The following is a 23,035-nucleotide window of genomic DNA, read 5'->3' as shown; positions in this document are numbered from 1 at the left end:
TCTCATCTGATGACATTAGGCTTTTTTTTTTTTTTTTTCCTAATGCAAGAAAAGTCCATTTTTCCTTGCACAATGGACTTAGAGTGGACCATGGCCTACCTTGTACTCCAGTGTTTCCCATCTCACTAACAACACTCATGGGATTAGAAACTGACCATCTTAATGTTTGGAATCAGTGTCCCAGAAAGGCCTGAGGAAGAAGGAAGTACTGATTGCTGCAATCAAAGCCTTGGTCCATTGAACTAGTACAGCTGCCATACAGGTGTAGATTTAACTGGGTTAAAATTTTGCCATGTAAGTCCAAACAAATACACAAAAAAAAAGAAACAAATACAGGAATGATGTAGGAAGTTCAGGCTTCAGTTCCAACACATGTTTCTTATTTACTCTCACAGTCAGAAGCCCACTAGCTACTTGCTATAAAAGACCAAAATGATCAGTCCATTTTTCTGGGTACTTTGTTGCTACATGTGACATATATAAATCATGTTTTTGTTTTAGCAGCAGGGCTTTTCTCACAGATAAACATATGGTTTGTTTAAAACGAAGCAAAACACAAAACACCAGATATATCTACCTAGAAACGGATGATGCTTTGAAAAGTCATATAAACGCCAAACACTTGCTGAATAAAAATGAAAACATTAACTTGACAGAACCTGGCACAGTGCCCAATGTGCAGGAAAGAACTTTTGTATGGAAGCATGCACTGGATTTTTTTTTGTCTTACAAATTCTGTTAATGTGTTCCTATCTGTTCCATATTTGATTCACATTCTTTACTCGACTCTCTGACAAACTGAATTGCAGATGAATACATTCTAATGAGACAAGACATTACCTTTATGAATGATCTCATAGAGAAGAGGTTGGCTAGCATTGTTGAAAGGCCTGGTGCCAGGCAGCTCTGGGCTATGAAACCAAGCTTAAGCTCAGCAAGACAGATTGCATCATCCCCTTCTTTCCAGTTCCAGCTTGGGATATTTAGCAGATGGGCCTGAAAAACAAGCAAACAAAATACCCCATAGGTGAAGAACCAGAAATATTTCCTCAAATACAGCACAGTATTGAAGGACATATGAAGTGAATTGTTTTCTTTGTTACTGTCTTGACTTTTTCTAAGCAGACAGAATTCTATGCAAAAGCAAGTTCCAATCTTACCTACTACAGACAAAATGTTATTTTTTTCAAGCCATATTCTGGCTGTGACACTCTGCCAGGCCCATCCTCACACCTGAACGAACCACAGAATGCTATGAAGTTTTCTTTCCTTTTGTATGTTCCTTTAACAGTACTTGGAGCTACTCTGACTGATAAGGCATATACATAGAACACAGGAATCTAATATACCTTAAATTACAACTCATGTGAAGCTGTAAAACCTTTATAGGACATTGCCATTTAATAAGGTACACATCATCCTCTGTCTTTTCTATTGCATTCCTGCCACCCTGAAGGACAGCACTTGACTTTATGAAAATCCAGACCTTTTCCTGAGACTGCTGTTTACAAGGATAGAATAAAGAAAACATCTGATCAAGATACACCTCCAGTATTGACACTGGTCATTTAGATAGCTATTAATATTGTTCGGTTATTGGCATAACTCTATCAGATTCTCTTTTCCATCTACCTTGTCCATTTTTATAGACATAAGGAAACACAGAGGCCTTCATACTTGCTTCCCTTCATAAATGAACATCACAGTTTAGCACTTTGATAACAGCTATTCTTGAAGATGATTTCACTGGAAATACAAATGAAAAAATGCAGTGTTTGAAAGATCTTCCCTTCTGAACCTGTTTAAAGGACAGAAAACACCTTGCTTTTATTGTCTAAAAAGACAGGCTCTTTTTATTCACGTACAGAAAGAGGAAAGAGCAAGCAAAACTGATTTCTCTTGTTCCAGCCAAAGTTTACAGATATAAGGAACTGTCAGCATTCAAACCTTCTAAGTCAAAGCAGGATCATTGTGTTTTTCACTGAATGAAGGGCTACCCAGTCAAGCTTTTCCTCCAACACTGGGCAAAGGTTGATGCTTTTAGAAATAACAAAAGAAGCAGGTCACATATGAGTAGTCTGTCCTCTGAGATATTCCTCCTAGCCTTGTTAACCAGCAGTTTATGGACTTTCTCACCTCAGGACTGCATGAATTGACTTCACTGTGTTTAAAGACAACATATTTGCCATCAAAAATTTTGCCAAATTCCTTTCCAAACTGGATTTACAATTCTAATCTGTGGATGATTTTCTGGCAAAGAACGGCCACATACTCAGATCAGCAAGTGCCTACGTGGAGCTCGACATGAACCAAGGGACAACCAAAGGTGAAGGAGGATGGGAGTGAGGCGCTGGGAGTAATTCCAGCAACATAAGAAGGAGCTGGAATTTACTGAGTTGCTAAATTGTGGACTGTGGGCAAGCTTTGAAGGTCAGGTTCTCACACCTGTGCTTAACTAATTATATGTTAGTTGTTAAGGGCCTTAAAGATATGTATCCAACCACAATGTGCCAAGTTATTGTAAGCAACTTTAAGCAATAGTATATAAAGAGTTAGTTTTCTATAATAAATGGCTTTTGTCTGATCACATTGATCTCCGAGTCCATTCCGTGACACTGATCTCAATAATATTTTTAGCAACAACTTCCACAACTTAATTATGTTTTATATGAAAAACCAATATTTTGTACCTGCTACTTGGCAATTTCAGGTCTACATTGTCATGTTGCAAGAAACTAAAAAAAAAATGTCAACAATTATTACCTTAATGGAGTTTTATTGTGATTTTTTAAGTATCCACAAAAAATTACTTCAGATTACTTCTCTAGATGCCACCAATTCATCTTGGGTAGCTCTAGTGTAATAAACTGAGCAAAATTTGTAGAAGATGAGATTCATCTGGAATCAACAGCAACTATGGACAGTGTAGCTTTGAGAATTAGAGCCTAGACAATTAACTAATGTCTGGATTTTTATAAGGCATTTACATTTATAAATAAAACTGAATTAACTTGCAAGTGGGTTACATAACAAGTCTTATTATGATGGGAATTCTTTGAAAAATTGCGTATGAGTGAATGCAATGTAGCAAAACGCTCTGGGGAGAGATGGTTGGTCATCAGCTTACCTTATTGTGATACTGCAACATCTGAGTGATAATTCTTATTTTTGGATGATAATTCTTGATTGAAATTACTCTAAAAACAAAAGAAGAAACAATTAAAATAACTTTGGTTAGTGAGATATTTGGATAATGCATTCCAATACCTCTACTTTACTGTATTTTCAAGTCCCACAATTAAAACTGTATCCTCTTATTCACCTGGCTGTTAAGCATACTGATTGAAGTCAGACTTATGAAATATCTACTCCTAGACAAATTCAGTCAATAACCACTGGCTAATGCTAGAGAACATCAAACTTCAGGATTTATTTAGTTGAATGTTTGCTCTTATGGAATTTGCAGAATACGAGACTTGTTTTAGCAACTCATTTTTTTATAGTTACTAGACATTCATCATCTTCAAAGAATTTAAATAATAATTTTGCTTGTCATAAATCCACATGCAAATTATATGAATTTTTACGGGCTACTCCAAAGCTCAATATTGAAACTGATATCTGAACACTGAATTTATAGAATATGGGGCTACTTTCATAATCTGCAGCTTGCCTGCTTGCATTCTTAATTATTTAATGAAACTAAGATATACTCAACTGTGTACCTATTAAAAGCGGCTGTAAAGAAAAATGAGAAACTAGTGAATTGATAATGTGTTATGAAGAAAGGAAAATGCATTTTTTAAATTAAAAAATTAAGCAAAATTAAAGACCGAAACAGGTCAAAATCAGTTCTGTATACAGAAACTAAAGATACAAAGAAGATAAAACCAATCAAAACAAAAAATAATCTTAATTATTATGGAATCATCAGTCTCATAAGACATGGAATGCCATAACTGTTTACACCGGTGTTTTGTAGGAATTGTCTTGCAAACTGCTCGTCTGGTTTGTGCTTCAAAGTATATAAAAGCTAGAGCATAAAACAGATGAGAAAAGTTGTATGCATGTTTTTAATTGATATTATCTTTTGGAAGAGAAAAAAGTCTAATTTTTAATTTCTCACTGAATTAGTTAATTAAACATTCAATTTTGTTTAATTAAATTAATTTAAATGTGAGAAAACATAAGAGAATTCCACTCTCAAAATCACACTTTTGCATTTTATGACATTAAATATATTATATCTATTAAGAATGCACTAATCTGCAACTAGAGTATTTTTAATGTATTTATACAATTAATGTCAAAATAAAGTTTCTTGCATTGCAATTTAACATCATGTTTGGAAAATTAAATTAGGCATATTTAAGCCCTATATCTTCCACAGACAGCCACATCTTCTGTGCGCTGTGAACTTTTTCCACAGGAGCAATTTTATTTTTATTTTTCTTATTTCTCCCCTTCTTTCAATTCACAGCATGCAAACATCTAACAGGCCAGTAAAATTGGTTTCTAACACTGGCCAATTCTATATTAGAGATTTTTTAACAGTTAATTGACATTTTAATTCTAAAAAGGAGAAACTGGTCTAATGAGAGCTAAGGGTTTAACACAAGAAATAGAATGGCTTACTTATGCCTTAACTCTAACTGCTGTCTATTGACAGACTCTTTAATTTCCTTCCTTCAAAGAACATAAGGAGGAAAGCAGGATAGGATCTGGTGGCTCCAAATGTGTAAATGCCTTGTCAGTCAGAATAAGAATACTTGATTCTCAGTGTTAAAAAGGAGGCTGAAGCTAGGATACCACCTTGAAACGTACACCTATTCCCCAAGCTGCACAATTACTTCTAAGAGCAGATATATCACAGAGCAATGAGGTATGAATTTATTAAGGGTCATTCTGTCCCATTATTAACAGCAGCCCAGGCAGCACATGGCATATTTGTGCAAGAACATTAACACATCCCGTTCCCCTCATTTCTATTGGGACTTCATTCAGCTATGAATACTCAAACCCTAGATCCTGCAAAATGACTAACAGTACCAAGTCAGCTAATCAGAGTTAAGAATCAAAACCCTGTTAAAAACTAATGAGTTTACCTCATAATATTGGAGGCATCTTCAGCATCTGGGTCAGCGCAGTATTTATTGGCAAGGATTAGGCACGCATCTGCTGACTCTATCTGAGACACCAAAGAAAAGGCAAATACAAATAGCAACATCTCCTTCTAGCTCTTCCTTCACCATAAAGAACTAGGGAATTCAACACTGCCATCATCATTGTGAATGTTAGTTCTTAATACTGCTGATTAAAAATGTTACAATGTGAGTTAATGTGAGTGATTATAACAGCTCTCATATACACAGCATAATTTCTCGAAACTTGTTTATGATGTTCAGACCAGGTCAGTAGTTCAGTTGTTAATGGACATATCTTTTGCAACCAGATACTGAAATTTAGACCCCTAAATCCATAGAAAGTTCCTGTTACATCACTACAGTGCTCCCACAAGTCCTGCAGCTTTGGGAATTTCAGTATCTTCCCATTAAAGACAGGAAGAGGTGGCTGAACTGATGATTTAGAATCTGATCACCAGTTTTTGCAAGCGTGAGGAAGAGAACCGATCCGTTCACAGGACCTCTATGTCCACACAAACCTTAGCTCTATTTAACACAAAGCAGATGACAAAAGTATTTTTCAGTGTATACAACTAAATACCAACACAAAAGAGGGTGGAATACAGAACACAAAATACCAACACACACGTTGGTAATTATGGTAAAACACTAATTATGACATTTATGGTTATAATCAAAACATTTTGTTCTGATGAAATGAAACAGTGTGTGTTGGATTACAAAAGGTTAAGCAATTTCTGCAGCCAAAACAGACAAAAGACATGATTTCTACTTCAGAAAGTGTTAACATTGGACTAAAATATTCTTGGCTTAAGTAACTGTTTTACATTCCATTGGGGGGGCAAAGTGGAGGAACCCTTAAAAGTTAATGCTGTATCGGAGAGCTTACTATCTCTTTTTTTTCCTTTTAAGTTTCATGCTTTTCTTTAAGAGTACCAAATAATTTACCATAGAGAATTACAGAGAATAAAACTATCTCATTTAGATACCAAAAATTTTAAATTGTTTTTGTTGGGGGTTTGGGGATTTTTTTGGTTTGGTTTGGTTTGGTTGGGTTTTTGGTTTTTGGGGTTTTTTTTGGTTGGTTTTGTTTTGTTTTGTTTTTTTCCTCCCAGGATTCTAGACAATAAAAAACTGTCTGACAGGCAAAAAATTATTTTCTAATCATTCTGATGAAGGTAAGACAAAAAAATTTAAGCAATTACAGTGCTCTATTATATCAAATATTAATGTAATAGACTCTTGAACTAAACCCAATTAAAAATTCATAAAGAATTCAATGAAACGGCAGACAATGTACAGTGATACTATAGCTTTGAAGATCTTAGGATATAGGGAAAACAAGGTTTATAAGGATACATATTATAATTTATTAGGTAAGCTAATAGAAATGGAAAAAGAGTCTTTGGTGTTACATTAAGAGGAAGTATAGTGGAGATTTTTTCCAAATAATGCAATGAGTACTTCTTAAAAAGTCAATTAGCAGGAGAACAGAACAACAGAGCTGTTACCTTCACTCTTGCCAGGTCATGGGGATTAAGGACTGAACCCTGATAAAATTCCACCTGAGTGAAGTGTCGTTTAAAAAGAGCTTCCAGCTCAAGGTTAGGGGAGATACTGCATCAGGAAGATGAAAAAACAAAAGAGCAAGTGAGAAGTCAGTTTGCATATTTCCTTATATATAAATTTCTTTAATTTATAAATCAACCTCTTAATTTATTTTAGGTATTCAGACTTCTGCTGATGCTTCTCCTGTGGTGCGAAACAGTGTGCAGTACTCAAATGACACACTATAACTGCTTTTACTTCCTTACTTCTGTCTACAGCGCTTCTGGCCCACTTCATTGTGCTACTCTGCATGTTCATCATGTGTCAGTTTCTCACAGACATGGATTCAGAAGAACTGGTGCAAACATTGGAAACATCCTCACACACCACTTACTCTCCACAGAAATTCTCTAATAAGATACTCATCCTCTGTATGTCCCCACCATTCTCAAAACAGCTAATTACATCAGATGAGAGCTCAGTGCAAAATCACTGAAAGATGGAAAATGAACAGTATAGGGATCCTGTGGGCTACATGAGCTACAATCAAAACAAAAATAATTATGCTATGACTTTCTGTCTCATTGCATTTTGCCACGAACAAAAAGAATTTAATGGATCATGATGTATTACCCAATGCGGCACCAATCATGTAAATACCTTTTCTTATGCCACTCATTAAATCAGAAGGAATTTGTTAGATATATAGTAAATGCATGAGATCTTTGTCATGCCAGATGCTAAATTTACTAAGAAAACAAAACAAATAAATAAAGCAAATATTTGTCTGTGAAGGCACAGAAGAAAGTAGGCACAAACAAGCTGCCAGGTGCTAAACTCTCTTCATGTTAATAAGCAGTTTCCTGATTCCTACTGCCATGCATTTTCACTGCATAAATCTGGATCTCTGCTTTCCTCTCAGTCAGTTCTTGTTATTACTTCGAGAGGGGAAAGAAGCAAACAATGTTGTTACTTGAGGATATCTCTAGTTCAACTTGAAAGGACTACGTAAAAAAATTGTGCAAGTGCTGCTGATTCTTAGTTTTTCAGCTTCCTTTGTTGAATCACCCAAAAATGATACTTGAACTATTAAATAATTTTCTTTGACAAGAAGTGGAGAACTTGCTGCCTAATGCAAAAATATTACCCATTTATAGCTTTCAACACTTCCAACCAGATGCTATTCCAGAGCAGAAAAGACCTTTCATACTCTCTTTCTAACACATGGCTATTTCTAGAAGCTTCTCCCATAGGCACACCTATTTGATGTTGTATTTCATGTAATGCAGAGCATACAAAAAACAGCAACCACCTTACAAAACCTTTCCAAATCCCACATCAGAAAAATGCAAAAGACCATGTGTGTGTAGCTATGCATATAGGGGTAAAAGTGCAATACCAATTATCAGCATGAAAACAATTCCTACCATCACTGTATCTGTAATGTTATATACATTAAAACTAAATGTGCACCTACATTTTTCATTTTATAAATATTCTGCTATATGAAATAAGCATTTTTTTCCTAGGGAAGTAAAAGGTGAGAACATGTTTTCAGATAGCATAAGTTCACAGGACATACAGTATTTTTCACAAATCTTACAGATTTTAACAATTTTGGTAGTTTCACTGGAAATATTTGCCACTAAAGAAATTCCTACATATATTTATTAGCATTTCCCTATTTTTTATTTCATAATACCATTCCCACTTCAAGTACATGTTTAGATATCTACCTTACAATTGACCTGACTGACCTGAAGTCTGCTTGAAACACCTATATTTAGCAATGGGTTACAAAAAAAACCCAAACAAACAAAAGGGCAGAAAACAACACTGTTTTTCAAAATACATTAATAACGAAAGTAAGTGCAAACATTAAGTTTATGGTAAGTTAGAGCCTGAAAGATCCTCTCTCTTCAGAAAAAAAAAAAAAAAAAAAAGATCCGGTTTAATTTACTGAGTTTCAGAAACAGATGATAAGATTAATCTTGAAAGTTTACTCACTTATGCAGAAAGACGATTTCTACGTTGACATCATCCCTATCCTTGTGCAGGAAGTCCTTCAGGAAGTTGGACACGCTTTCAAGTGTTATGTGACCACAGACAACTATGTGCCTGTTGCAGAAAAATCAGAGTTAATCTTGCAAAGAAGGTAAAACAAGCAAGCAAGAAAGCAGAGAACACAATTATAATTTATGTGCCAAACCAGAGTATTAGTCTCTTTATGATGTTTCTCTAGATCCTATTCCAGAAATCAGAGGAGGAAAACATCAATTTCAAAAAATCATTTTGCCATTGCAAATACACATACACTCTCATCTGCAAAGACTACTATTAAACCATTTGTCCAAGTTGTATTATACATTTAACAATAATTGGCATCATTTATATAAATGTTTATACACTGTATTAACCAGTCTCTTTCAAAATCATATTCTTCTATTTTAAACATCTTTCTCCACAACTTCACCTCTCCTAATGAGTTTTACTGTTTAAATTTTTGGTTTTTGACATTATGAGAGGGCGAATCTCCCTAAAATGATTTGATATTTGCCATGGTTGAAAGCAGACATTTATGCCAAGGAAGGAAGTACAAGGCTTGTCAACTACAGGCCATAAGCAACAACAAAAAAATATTTTTCCTATCATAACTTCTACAAGGAGAGTACTTCACTACAAGAAAATATTATTTATTGCATCACTGCAACAAATGGCTTAGAAAATCAAAGTTTTGAGAAACTGAGATGTCACAAAGGATTCTACTGCTCCACTTTTCTATTACTAGGTGTATCTGACCCTACAAGGTAGAAGCACTATATATACCTACCTACATACTCTTGAATTCTACATCAACATAAAAAGGACATGGAACTGTTGGAACAAGTCCAGAGGAGAACCACAAGAATGATCAGGGGGCTGGAGCATCTCCCGTATGAAGACAGGCTGAGAAAGTTGGGGCTGTTCAGCCTGGAGAAGAGAAGGCTGCGTGGAGACCTCATAGCAGCCTTCCAGTATCTGAAGGGGGCCTTACAAGGATGCTGGGGAGGGACTCTTCATTAGGGACTGTAGTGACAGGACAAGGGGTAACGGGTTCAAACTTAAACAGGGGAAGTTTAGGTTAGGTATAAGGAAAAAGTTCTTTACTGTGAGGGTGGTGAGGCACTGGAATGAGTTGCCCAAGCAAGTTGTGAATGCTCCATCCCTGGTGGTGTTCAAGGCCAGGTTGGACAAAGCCTTGGGTGGCATGGTTTAGTGTGGGGTGTCCCTGCCCATGTCAGGGGGTTGGAACTAGATGATCTTAAGGTCCTTTCCAACTCTAACTATTCTATGAATCCACGATCTTAAATTCGGAGAGGCTGAAGATAAGGCCTATGAAATTGCAGTCTTCCTGTCTTAAGGGATCCTTGCACCTTTATTATTGTAAAGCAAAGTCCAAAAATCTGTGGTTAGAGTATCTTACATTGTCTCACAATTTCCTTCACAGAATAAACTCAATCCCAGCTTCCATTAATGTCATGTGTTTAAGAAGGATGGTGATTTTGATATGCCTGTTGCTAACAATTCCAATAACCACATTGCTCACAGAAGTTAGGAAAAGGGACAAAGTGGTATAGATACAATTCCTAAGAACTAATAAAACGTCAGATTCATTAGTCATACAAATTACTTCATATACAGTCATTTAAAGTGCAAAAATGCTACAAACACACAATTTCAGAATTTCACAAAATTATTTTAAACCTGAACAGCCAAGTGCAAAAGAAAGTAATTCCAAGGGCAAAAGCAGAGCATCCATGTCTCACCTACTTCGTAATTTTTCTGTAGAAAACTTGGTAACACAGAAAACTCCTTGGGTGAAAACAACAAATAATATGTGGCAGCAATAATTACTTATGTATTGGGCTATAATAGGGCACTGTTCTTGCTTGATAATTTGATCCTTGATGAAATGTGCGTGAAAAGTGCATAGAACTCATTGGAGAAGGGATAATTATGCAGAATAAAGAATAAATCAGTAATATGCATCATGCAGTGAAAAATACCACCATCGCAAACTGTTACTTTTGCAGTGGTTCAAATGATGACTAGAAAAGCAAAACACAATATTATACCAGTCCAGCACATGTTATGAAATTAGTCTATTATTATCACTTTTATAAATAGTGTAACCCAGGGTTTTAAAACTTTATTTAGTAATATGATAAACTTAAACACTCCTTTTGCATGAGTTATTAGCCACATCACCAGGAGTTAAATGAAATTTCAGATATAGCAGCAGTCAAAAACTTTAATGGTTTCATTCTTTTTAACAGGCAAGGAATATATGGTTATATGAGACTCTGACCATGCTGGTTTGTATTTAACATGGGACTTAATACTATGAACTTTTATTGCTAAACTGGCTAGCCAGAAAGTCTGCTTTGGCTTCAGCAAGATTTTTCTCAATTTTAACCAAAGTTTTTGGTGCAGTAAGTTTACAGAGGATTGAGTCCTTGGACTGCAAACATGTTTTCTAAAATGACTGATTTTAAACTATGGGTATTATTTTAAAATTTTTCCATCTAAGAAATCAAACTTTCCATTTGCATAGTTGATGCATTATTTTTAATAACAGAAATAATTTGTTCTTGTAGGCAATTCCTTTGTACAGAGACTGTGCTGTTAGCTTTAGTGGGGTCTCTTCCTGAATGCTCTTGTACTACATTTCATACTTTGTGTAGAAAATGTACTTCTTTCCAGGGATATTTCATTTCACATGGGTTCTTTTCTGTCATGAATTAGAGTTCACATTTTAAAAATACGGGTGAGTTGAAAAGGAAAACTACAAGCCAGATAGAGTGTGCAACCCAAATTACTCTATTGCAGAAGAAATTTTCACAGGATCATAAGATAATTCTGGTTGGAAAAAACCTCCACAAGTTATTTATTCCAAAAGCCTCCACTAAAATCAGCTGCATTTGGTACAACTATTCAATCCTGTAATGATTCTTATTCAGTAGGATTTCACAGCAATCTGCTCTAGTAAAAATAAAACACTTGGCTGTCAAATACTCTTGGCATTTCAGCACCAGAACCTATTCTTTTGAAAGTGTCAGAAGGCATCTGCACCATGGTTTCATTTTAGTGTTCTGATTTGGGGCTGTACATGTTCTATTCTTCTCTTTGCTGTTCTTATAAAGTACAAAAGTGTCCTGAGCAGTGACTGCAACAAAACCTCCTGGTTTTCAAACATTTTCTCATCAGATACTTACGTTAATTTTGGGTTGAAACTGCCACCAAAAAAAAAAAAAAAAAATTCCATTTAACATAGATTATACTTTTGCTTAGAAGTAGAAGAAATTGAACTCTCCCAGAGACAGTTATTAGGTACATTATTTAAGAAAACTTGGAGAGCTTATATTGTTTCAATCTGTCCTGTATATGATTTGAAGATTTATTACTTCCTATGTTTGTTCCAATAACCATCCCCCTACTGTGTACTACTCGTCTTTTTTCCATGCACCAAGATTTTAAATAAAGTCAACATACTGGATATCTTTTGCTAGATATTTTCTAGAGTTGGTTTGTAGGAAAATATTCTATTAATAATTTTGGGTCAACAGTAATGTTTAACCCCTGCATTAAGCTTTTGTTTATGAAAAACCTCAAAAGCAATACAATATTTGGCTAAATTATTATTATTTACTTTTTTTTCTTTAAAAACAAAATTAAGAAATTCCCTTATAATACTGAAAATCACAATCCAGGGATTTTGATATTATTGTTCATAGGTATTCAGGAGGACTAAGTTTTCTGTTAAGTAATACTTGTCATTGGTAATGTATAAGAGGTGAAACTGGTTCAATATACTAATGAGAATCCATCTTATGTGCTTGTGATACTGCAAAAAGAATATTTACAGAGAATAAAAAGCTCATCAGGAGCCATATGCTTTCAATCTATAGAGCCAGACTAATACATTCACTCCCATGCATACTTATCATTCTCAAAATTAATTACAGTGACCAAGTATGAAAAATTATTACAGTACTACACAGTTGATTCCAATTGTGATTCTATGCAGTTGAAATTTTCTACAGTATCTTTTTTCACTTAAGTACTGACATAATGATACATTTGCTAAAAACACACTAGCTTCTTATAAAGTGAACAAAAATGGTGATAAAAGGTCTAAAGCTACCACAGATACAAGCAATTTCAGGAAGAAAAAAATGAAATAAGCAAAACTTTAAACATCTAGAATTCTGACATGAAGTAATTGAGAACATACACTTAATCCATGTAAATAGCACTGTAAATGAAAACAGATCCACTGTGAATAGGATTCTTCAAAAAAGGATCTTTGCATGGTTCTTCCTTCAGAGGACACAATACAAAAGGCAAACCTTTTGCCTGTTTATTTTGAAAGAAATTATACCCATTTTATTGGAACAAGTATAAAGAACTTGAAAAAACTCACTCTAACTAGTCTGTCATAATAAATCAAAGATAATAAATACAAAATTCTCTTCACCATTCAGTTGAATACATGGTGTTCACTTGTCAAGTAACTAAAGGATGAGTTGTGCATATTGATCTGGATGTCTCCATAAAACTATAATATTTATATCAAATACATATGCTCAGATCTCTTTATGGTCTTTCTGCTTAGTGTTCTGATCATGCCTTCATCTATCAACCATCTAAATTCTTTCTTTGTATACCAGTAGCAGGCTGCTGCGGTTGAAGTAAACAGGTTCTTGTAAAGTTTAACTGGTTTTTCTCAACAAAGGACGGATCTCAGGCACTTTTTCTTATGAAGAAAAGTCAATAAACATCAACAGAGACTGTACATATGGTCTTCTTGTTTATCTGTTAGTGGTATGCATTTTTTAAATATATCAGTTTACAGTTTCTAGTTGTTCATGCTTTTTACGATTTACCTAACATTACTTAATGTTCAATTAATTCAGTTCATTTAAGTGAAAACTTTATGCATGTGCTTCGGTCTCTCAATCACTTAAACAGATGCCTTATTTCAACATAAACTCTGCTCTAAGATTAATGCAGATAGAGTAATAGGTGCTATACAGTCATGATTTCACATTTTTCTCTTTTCTCACAGAAGACCTGAACCAAACGATTGTCCTCTAAAGACCATTTATTTAGCCAATGTGTATAGTGATCCAGAACAGTAAGTTATAATATTTTAACCATTCAAAAAACTTGCCTATGTATTGCATATATGACAAAATCAAAGACCAAGAACATCTCATCTAGAATGGTCACTTCAGGACAAAAAAAAAAAAAAAAAAAAAGAGACACACCAGCTGGTTTTCACGAAATAACTCTAGGAAGTATTAAATTAAAGTATTACTCCCAAAGTCACCTTTTTGCATTAGTTATTCGTATCTGTGAAGACAGAGCATAAAATACTCTAAATCAAGGCATGATATTTTTTAAAAAAATCAACTGTAAGCTATTTTCTTACTCTGATTTTCAAATCAGGATCTAGAAATATAATGTAAAGGAGACAAGTCAAATATATTCAAGTGCATTGTAAATTGTTTTTCAAGTGTGTAAAGTCCCAACAATTTTATTTTAACATTTTTCTCTTTGAGTTTTTTCATTATTCACTTTACGCCTGACTGATTAAGAATTTCAAGTTTTGAAGTTACGGAGAAGCCAAAAGCACTGACTTTTAAATATGTATTAACATTAAACGTATAAAAGAATATGACTACACTGTGACTGGAGATGTGATTGCAGTATATGAGAACATGCCTGAGGTACTTTTAATTTCTGTAAATTGGACCTCACAGCACTATCTGTTCTTTCTAAGTTTCCACATTCTTTAGAATCTCTCTTATATCGTGAGTAAAGAAAAAGGAATTAGTTAATACCAGAAAACACTCAAAGAGCTACAAAATCCAGGTAGATGAGGCCCTTGGTGACATGGTTTAGTGGTGGACTTGACAGTCATGGGGGAAAGGTTGGACTCGATCTTAAAGGTGTTTTCCAACCTAGTTGATTCTATAATTCAGTAAATGGGAAATCATTAATATTTGGCATTTTAAAGTTATCTCAATACAGATATTAATTTGTGGCCAATATAAGTATGCAAAATAAAGAATAAAGGAGGAATCATTTCAAATTCTCTTAAATATTAAATTGACATATAAAAACCATACAGTCACATAAAAGACCCTAATTAGTGAATAATTGCAGCTATGAAACTATCAAGTGCACCTATACAAATCCAGGTTTTAGTCTTTCTCAGTGAATATTGGTGGCATGTCACTGGCAACCTTTAAATATTAGAAATTGCTTCTGAAGTGCATAGAAACAGAACAAAGGAATTCACCTGCAGAGGTCCTCAAACAGTTTATGCCCATCTGTGTGAGGTTTCTACTACAGAACAAGCTGATAGAGTGCATTTCACATACTTGAATCCTGGATAAATAGCACACTCCTTTGTTTCAACTGTATATTAGAGCTTGCATCTGTTTGCAATAGCATGCTATAAGTGATTGACTGTGAGCAGTTTTGTTTATTTCAACTTCCTTGCTCAGTTACAGCTGAATGAATTTATCTTACATTTTTATAATCTAAGGAATTGTGCAATACTTGTCTATAAAGCAAGTTAAGAAAGAGAAGTTAGCATTCTTTGCTTAATGCATACCTCTGAAACTGCAGTAATAATAAGAAAGCACAGTGATTTGTTTCTACCATGGTCTGGATTATTTAAGAGGCTTCCACCATAGTTTAAAGGATGAATATTCATCCTTTCATTGAGTCTTGAATTCAGACTATCTAGAGTAGTTCTACTTTCATAAAAATACCAAAACATTTACACATAACACAGCTATATCACCATTTGAAATAAGTGAATCATTTAGTATAAATAAGAGTAAAACCTATTAAATGCTATGACATGCACATGCAGTCCATACTAGAAAGCTTACAGTAAAATGCAGGAGTAAACCACAGCTCCAGCATTAGGATCTCAATTGCAAACAGACCTTAATCTACTGTTCTGATCCCTCCAAACCCTGGGCTTCCTTCTTGTAATATTTTGTGCAGCAGATATCACACACAAGACATCTTGTTATTACTTTAGAAATAAATTGAAAATATTTTTCCTTAAATAAATTGCTCTCTATGTTCCCACCATTACTCATTTTCAAATTGTCTTATGCATTTTTTAAATGCTCAATGAGTCAAAAAAAAAAAAAAAAAAAAAAAAATTTCAGCAATGCAGGATTTAGCAAAGGCTTTAAGATTTTTGAGGATTTTATTCATGACCTGAGCCAGGGCATTTCTTTCCACAGAAATCACTCTAAAATGTCATGACTAATTTTCAGCAACAGAACCTGAGTATAAACTAAAAGTCTTAATTCACTAAAACTTGCTGATCAATTCACCCCTTCTGCCAACTCACATTGCACTTCCTGGAATGTCTATACATGAAGGCATGGCCTGTGTATTTTGCATATCTATAAACTAGATTTAGTCTTTCTTGGGTAAAAAACTGGAAAGCAGCAACTGCTATTTCAACGCCAAACCCAAAAGCTTGTTTAAAGTTTAGCCAGAGATAAGGAAAAGCTGCAAATTTTTCAATTTTAACTAGAAATATAAAATTAGTGCTGTTATTGTAGGAATATGATTTGAGACCTGGAATACAATTATTTATATTTTTAAGTTGCAATCTTGTTAGATATTACTTCCCACGTTTCCTTTCTTGCTTTCATAAGAATGGATATAGTTTAATAGGCATGCAATATTGAAAAAAAAAAAAAAAGTTTTGTCCTTTTAGTTCTGTCAGTCTATTTAACACTCATCAGATTTTCTTTATTACTAAGTGAGACTTCATTTGAAACAGTGGGATTAGAAGAATGGCTAGCAGATGGGAAATAGAGACACCCCTGGGGATCATAATGCAATCCATGTCACATTCTCTTATTACATTCTCATCCCACTGGAACATAATATCTTACATATTGTATCAAATTATTTAATATAATAATCTAATGTCACTTTCTTTGGAGCTATGCCTCTCATTACTGCAGCAAATGGACCTTTGCCAAAGTATCTGGATAAGCCTTAAATTTTCTTTTTCTAATTTTTAATCGAATTCAAATGTCTAATGAGTCCAAGATGGCCTGTCAACTTAAATTATCTGTTTATCTTTCTGTTTACCATATCTATCTGTCTACAGTTTTTATTTTTCTCTGTGAAGTTTAGTTATTGAATCCCATGTTTCCTTCTGGAAGGAATCTCTAACAGATGATTATTCCTGTTGATATGTTGATGATTTGCTAATTTATGGCTTCTAAATTTAAGAAATCTGAAGAAATCTCTGTGAAGCAGAGCAGATCACGAGAGATGAGAAACAAGAGAGTTTAATAGCTTATACACTAAAGAACTGTTATTTCATTAAAAGACAATTTTTAATCTTAACATATTAAGTAATGCCTGTGGATCTTTTTTTCTTTTTTTTTTTAACGTTTGAAAATCTAACAAAGTTTATCATAACTACTTACTATTGGGACATGGTAATCAGTTTACATATAGACATAGATGTATATAAAGTAATAATCATCCCTCTCTCTGCCACTATCTATTCATGTGAAGCTGTGCTCTGCTAGCTGCTCTTGGATATGACAGCAGTTTCTTACAAAAAAAAAAAAAAGGCAAAAGGCCTTTAGTCTGTGGAATTAAGTCAATAATTCAATGTAAAGTCTGAAAAAAAACCCAACATTGCGTTAAGTTATCCAATCTCTCTTTCAGTTCATCAGTTTACAAATGTTCTTTCCATATGCCTTCTAGAGCTTTGTGCAGGATGATTTACAATAAGCTAATGTCTTCAACTGGAAAATATTTCACAGAATTAAAATCCAGTCTGACCATATTAATACATGAATATAGAAATGAAACAATTGAATAACAATCTTGATTCTCAAGTAAATTAGTAAATGCAGAATAAAAGGCTAATTATAAATTAGTAGAGGTAAAATAAATCTGTATCTTTAACCAAATCTCATACCAGAACCGAGTAATACGAATGTTATAAATAACAAACCTTGATTATTATTGGGTTTTTTGCTTAAAAGGAGTAAGATGATCTTCTAAGTCCTGCTTTGACTAGGACTGAATGTGTAAGTTCCAAATATCACAAAAAGAGTGCAACAGCAGAATTCTACTTATCCAAACCCAAGAATTTCCTTAAGAACCCCCCCTAAGATTTAAAGCATTAACTTTATAGTTAGGAGGTTAGTGGGAACACTTCATAAAATCGTCCAAAGCTATATTGGCCACTGAATCTTCAAACCTTCTAGAGTTATGGATGCATGAACTAACCTGTAGACTGCTGCATTCTAAAAATTACAGTCTATCAGATACGGTGATACAGTGGCACATACCTTTTCATTCTTCTATGTACTTCAGTTTAAAAATATCACTCTAAAAAGATCCCTAGAATACTAACTCATAGGTTCTACAGATAAGTCATGGAAAGAGCCTAATCAGATTAAGTTAAATTGAAAGCTTTAAGAAGAAAAGAGTTAAATGTAGATAGGGTGTACAGAACCAGCTGCTTGTCTCAAAATTATTAAGAAAAATTAGAATGGATAAGAGGAAATAACTATATAACACTCAGCTATATACCATTTCATTTTGTAACTGATGAAAAAATGTCAAACAAAAAAGCATAGCACTTTTCCTGCCTTACATATATAAAATTCAACATTATTTTCTAAAGACTATAGACTTTTTATAATAATGTAATAAAAAGTCAGATTTTTCCTTCACCCAACTATGCTACATCTAGCTTTTATCTCCAGTATTTGTATCTGGTATTTGTCTGTTCATAATGCTACTAGTTTGTCATTACTTTATGAAATTACCCGAATATAACTACTTTTAAGTATATGCTTTTATTGGTTATTTCATAGTGATCTAGTAAGCTTCACAGTGTTTTAGTAAGATATGTAAAATATCTTACTAAAGATATAATACTGCAGATGCTTTTCAGTGTGATGACATAGTGCTTGGTGATGAAGCAGCTAATAAGAGTTAACCTTCATTATAAATTTGTCTACTTTGTATTTTATAAATATTTCTCATCTTCAGAAAGCATAAGCTTGACTTCATTAAATCTCACAAAAACTCTGTAAGGTAGTTACTAGTCTATTAGGAATGAAAAAATGCCAAATATTCTACAAAAAAAAAGTAAATTACGTTGTTACCTACTTGTACAGAAATCAGCAGAACGTTGTCTAGTATGTAAGAGTATGATGTGCAATAACTGCTTTGCAAAAAGTATTTCCCAAAACATAAAATCATGTACTACAGAATTCATTCAGGGAAATGTACAGGAAGGACAAACAGTAGTGATTGAATTGCTCATGTGAAAGAACAGAAAAACCACATAGAACTTAACCTGAAAAATACTGGAAGCCACATCACTGTTAAGAGACATCTCAGCAGTATTAGAAAAAGAATATTTTTTACCGTTCTAGTTGCTTCTCACACATGAATTTTATTTCACAGTTACAACATAGTTATATACTTAAGATAAACTCTTTCCTGTCTGTAACTCATCTGGTTTTCTATGTATCATTTGTATCTAGCAATGACTATAGCAAAAAGCAATTGTTTCTTTGTTCTGAGAGTAACTAAACTAAGGCAGCCAAGGTTTTTCTTTGTCCACTGACCACCTGATTCTGGTGCGTCAGGACACACAGCAAAAACATTAGAGAGTCTTCTGATGACCTGCTCTGTAAACAGCAGCAAAACGGCTGTTTAGCAGTAATCTAGCTACCTACAGAGATCTTATTGTTTAAGAATCTGAAATTCAAGGCAAGGATTTGTTTTAGTGACATCTTGAATTTTTTTGCACTAGGTTGTAATTGTGCCAAAGTCATTAACCTAGTTGGCATTAAATGTGCAAATATGGACTAGGTCACATATTTTATAGATATGTTCGTATGCATTTTGGCATATAAGCAACAGTGAGTACTGTTGTTTATTTAACAGATGAAACTTCAATCACAGACTATAATAAAATTTGTGCTTTGTGTTCTATGAGACTTTAGAAGTCTCATTTCAGGAATATATTACCAAGGGGAGATTATAAATTAAATTTAGAATTCCCCCTGGACTTTTATAAGTATCTAGTAAAGGTAACTAGAGATAATTGCACACTGCCTACAAACTACTTTACTTCCAAACTCTTGTGTATGTGTCTCACCTAAGACAGAAGTCAGCTTTTTTATTGTGCAAAAATGATTCTTACATAGCATGAGTCCTTTGAGGATTGGCTGAAAATCAAAATAAAATGTGAGATCAAACTTGCTGGCATGTTGGTTGTTTCTCTTCTTTTGTAAGTGGAATTAGTAGAAACAATTTTTATGCATACATTCCAGCTGCTTTGACAATTACAGTTCCATAGCAAAGCTCTCTTTAGCACTAAAGCAATGCAGTGCAATCTTCAAAACATACATAATCATATATTAATTTTAACTTCCTACTTAAATGTTTAATAATCATATAGAAGCATGTTATTCCGCATGGTTCATGGGGCAACATGAATAAACATATATAGAAATGCTACAAAGCATGTATTTATCTATTTTGGAGAAAGTTAAAAAGTATACACATTTGCTATTTTAAGAGCTGAAGCTACATCTTTAAAAAAAATTTTAAAAAAACCACAAAAACATTAGCTGCTTTCATTTTGTACATGTATTTAATTTTATCTGGAAACTTTCTGATGTTAGGAATAGAACAACTGTAGTTTCTCATTATGTTTGCTGCCAGAATCTACGCTTGGTTGCTCAACTAAAGATCTTATACTGCTAATTACTACCACATGCCCATATCCCAAGCAAAGGAAACCTTATTGGTTCTGACAATCCATTCTCTCAACACTGAATTCCAAATGAAAACTTAAATTTTGGCCAAACATAACATTTCATCAATCTTGTTCTACTGACTGCAACAGCAACATCAAACAAGGGGCGCTAATGGCTTTTTTCTGTGCAGTTCCCAAGCTTAGATTCTCTGATGAAAGACCCATGTGAGCAAAGGACATCATTAAACTACTTCATAATTAATAACTGAATCAGAAAACAATGCATAAAGAAAATTGAACAGTTTGCATTTTGATGACAGAGCTGAGTTTCAAACAAGTTAATGGGCAGTAAAGATCAGCAGAGAAAGCACTGACAACAGAGTGAGCTAAAAACAGATAGTGCATATAAATAAAGACAAAAAGAAAAGGTGAAAAAATAAAATCAAGCACGCCCCAAAGCTAGCAGAAGCCTGTAATCTGGAGTTGAGCTTTTCAGGATGTGAGGTTCTGACTGAAGATCAGGTCCAAATTTTGAGACATCTGAGCAATGCTGGGTACTAGTGACAATGTAGAAGGGGAGAGACTAAAACTCTATGTAAAATAGTTTTTAACCACATTCTTCTCTGATATAACTCCTCTGGAGCCTCAGAAACAGAAGTTTAAAGTTTTCAGACACAGGAAGTACTGTGTTTGAAAAACTTCACTCTTCAAGAAACCAAGTATGAATACAAGTATGAAACTGAGTAGGCCTCCGTCACAAATAAACATTTTTGGACATTAAAGATGCTACCCTATCTCAGAAATAAATTATGACATTTTGTTAATTTGCATGTCAATTACGATAAAAGTTTCCAACATGAGTGTTTGCAGTAAAAAAGCTTTAGACAGTTGAGGATATGTCAAAAAAAAAAAAAAGGAAGTACTGAAGTACTTGCAATTGTATCATCTAATTGCTTGAGTATTATTGGACACACAATAGTATAAGATATAACTAATGAAAAAAAATTTATCTAGCTAGTGATGTAAAGTAGTACTCTAGAATTAGTTCTGTGGGACATTTATACTCTTTGTGCTCCACAGAGAGGAGAACAACTTGATAAAACCATAATCCACATTCATAAAATTATGCTTGGGTAATTTGAAAATAATAAAGTGAAAAACATATCATCTTTAAGTAAGGAGAAGGACAATTAACTAGATGTGCTCCTTGTAGTCCCCTCTTTAAGTTATTTTGAAAGGATTGTATACAACTAGTCTTTTAGGGCGAACATATATTTACCAGTGAAAGTTACAATAATGTGTAATTAAACAAAAGATGGCAACAGTAAAGGTGATGTAGAAGAGAAACTACTACATTGCCAACCACATCAAGTCCCTTAACAACTTTATCCTGGCATGTCTAGATGCTGGGAAAGCCAGAAAGAGCTGGTTTTAACTTGGTCAAGGAAACAAGGAGGTTTTCAGTAAAAATGTAGTGAGTTAATGTGGTCCAATAAAATTTAACTTTTGCTACCAGGTAAAAATAGTATTTTTTATGGGTTTGGTTTCTTTTCCAAACTATATTAATACTAAGCTATTACTTGCTCTTCTTTATATGAAGTGTGGAAGAGAATCACTTTAAAAATCCTGGTCATAGATCCTAAAATCACAAGTGTTTGCAGTATTAAAAGTCAAAAAGAGCTGCATGAGAGCTAATCTGCTGTTTGAACAAGAAACAGCACTATCAGTTTTCTGTCATAGTCAGTCTAACGGAGTAACTTGATCAACATAAATCTCAGATTTTGCACCTCAGTAAACCCACGTTTTCTAAAGAACTATGTTGTTTCAAAATCATGTGAATTATCATTGTCACTTAGTTAAGAGATTAAAATTAATGAGATATGATAATCCGATCCCCAAACTGTGAAGTGACAAGTCAACCTTTTTCCAGAAGCTACGTGCATATGCAATAGCAGCATTTTTTCACAAGATACGTCAGTGTAGTCTTAGTGGTATCCAGGTTCTCTTGAAGTAGGTACAAAACGTTGTGACTTGCACCATAGCATAGCCCAGGTCTCTAATTATAGTGTGACAACTCTCCAGTGGTAACATCTGAAGTCAAGGAGTACAGCCTTATAAGCTGTAAATCAGCTATTACCACCTTCAGGGGCTCTAAAGTCACACAACCACACCTGGTCTTTTTTGACTTACTTTCTGCCTCGGGTTGAGTTAAAAGTCCCGCCGTATTTCTTCCGATTAAGGATGAGAGCAGCAATTTCTGGCACGTAGCGAGCAAACATTGCCTACATGCATGAAACAAAAACAAACAAAAAAAAAAGAAAATGGCATGCAGAGAGTGTTCTACTGCAGCAGAGGCAGCAGAGCCTCTTGGGATACTTACTTTCTTCCACTAACCGCACTATAGGAACCACCATATTTCTTGCGGTTTCCTATTAACTCTATGATTTCAGGGACGTAGCTGGCAAACATGGCCTAAGAAGAAGATAGGAGACAGAAGAAAAGACTA

The 23,035-nt window shown here is 34.1% G+C and overlaps 1 protein-coding gene across 9 annotated transcripts in view; it reads right to left on the bottom strand.

The window, feature by feature from the left end:
- Positions 1-23,035, bottom strand: part of KCNMA1 (potassium calcium-activated channel subfamily M alpha 1) — a 507,083-nt gene that overhangs the window by 140,248 nt on the left and 343,800 nt on the right. For all 9 annotated transcript variants that reach the window (XM_080621173.1, XM_080621175.1, XM_080621176.1 and 6 more), the window contains 6 exons: positions 22,910-23,001; positions 8,700-8,810; positions 6,656-6,761; positions 5,106-5,188; positions 3,128-3,197; positions 841-996 (listed from right to left, as the gene is read on the bottom strand). In XM_080621173.1, coding sequence (XP_080477299.1) covers positions 841-996; positions 3,128-3,197; positions 5,106-5,188; positions 6,656-6,761; positions 8,700-8,810; positions 22,910-23,001 — 618 coding nt within the window. The remainder of the gene's footprint in view (positions 1-840; positions 997-3,127; positions 3,198-5,105; positions 5,189-6,655; positions 6,762-8,699; positions 8,811-22,909; positions 23,002-23,035) is intronic.

Source organism: Psittacula echo, assembly GCF_963264785.1.
Source record: "Psittacula echo genome assembly, chromosome: 6".
Taxonomy (NCBI): Eukaryota; Metazoa; Chordata; class Aves; order Psittaciformes; family Psittacidae; genus Psittacula; species Psittacula echo.
The sequence above is the reverse complement of the archived record's forward strand: the minus strand, read 5'-3'. Positions and strand labels throughout refer to the sequence as shown.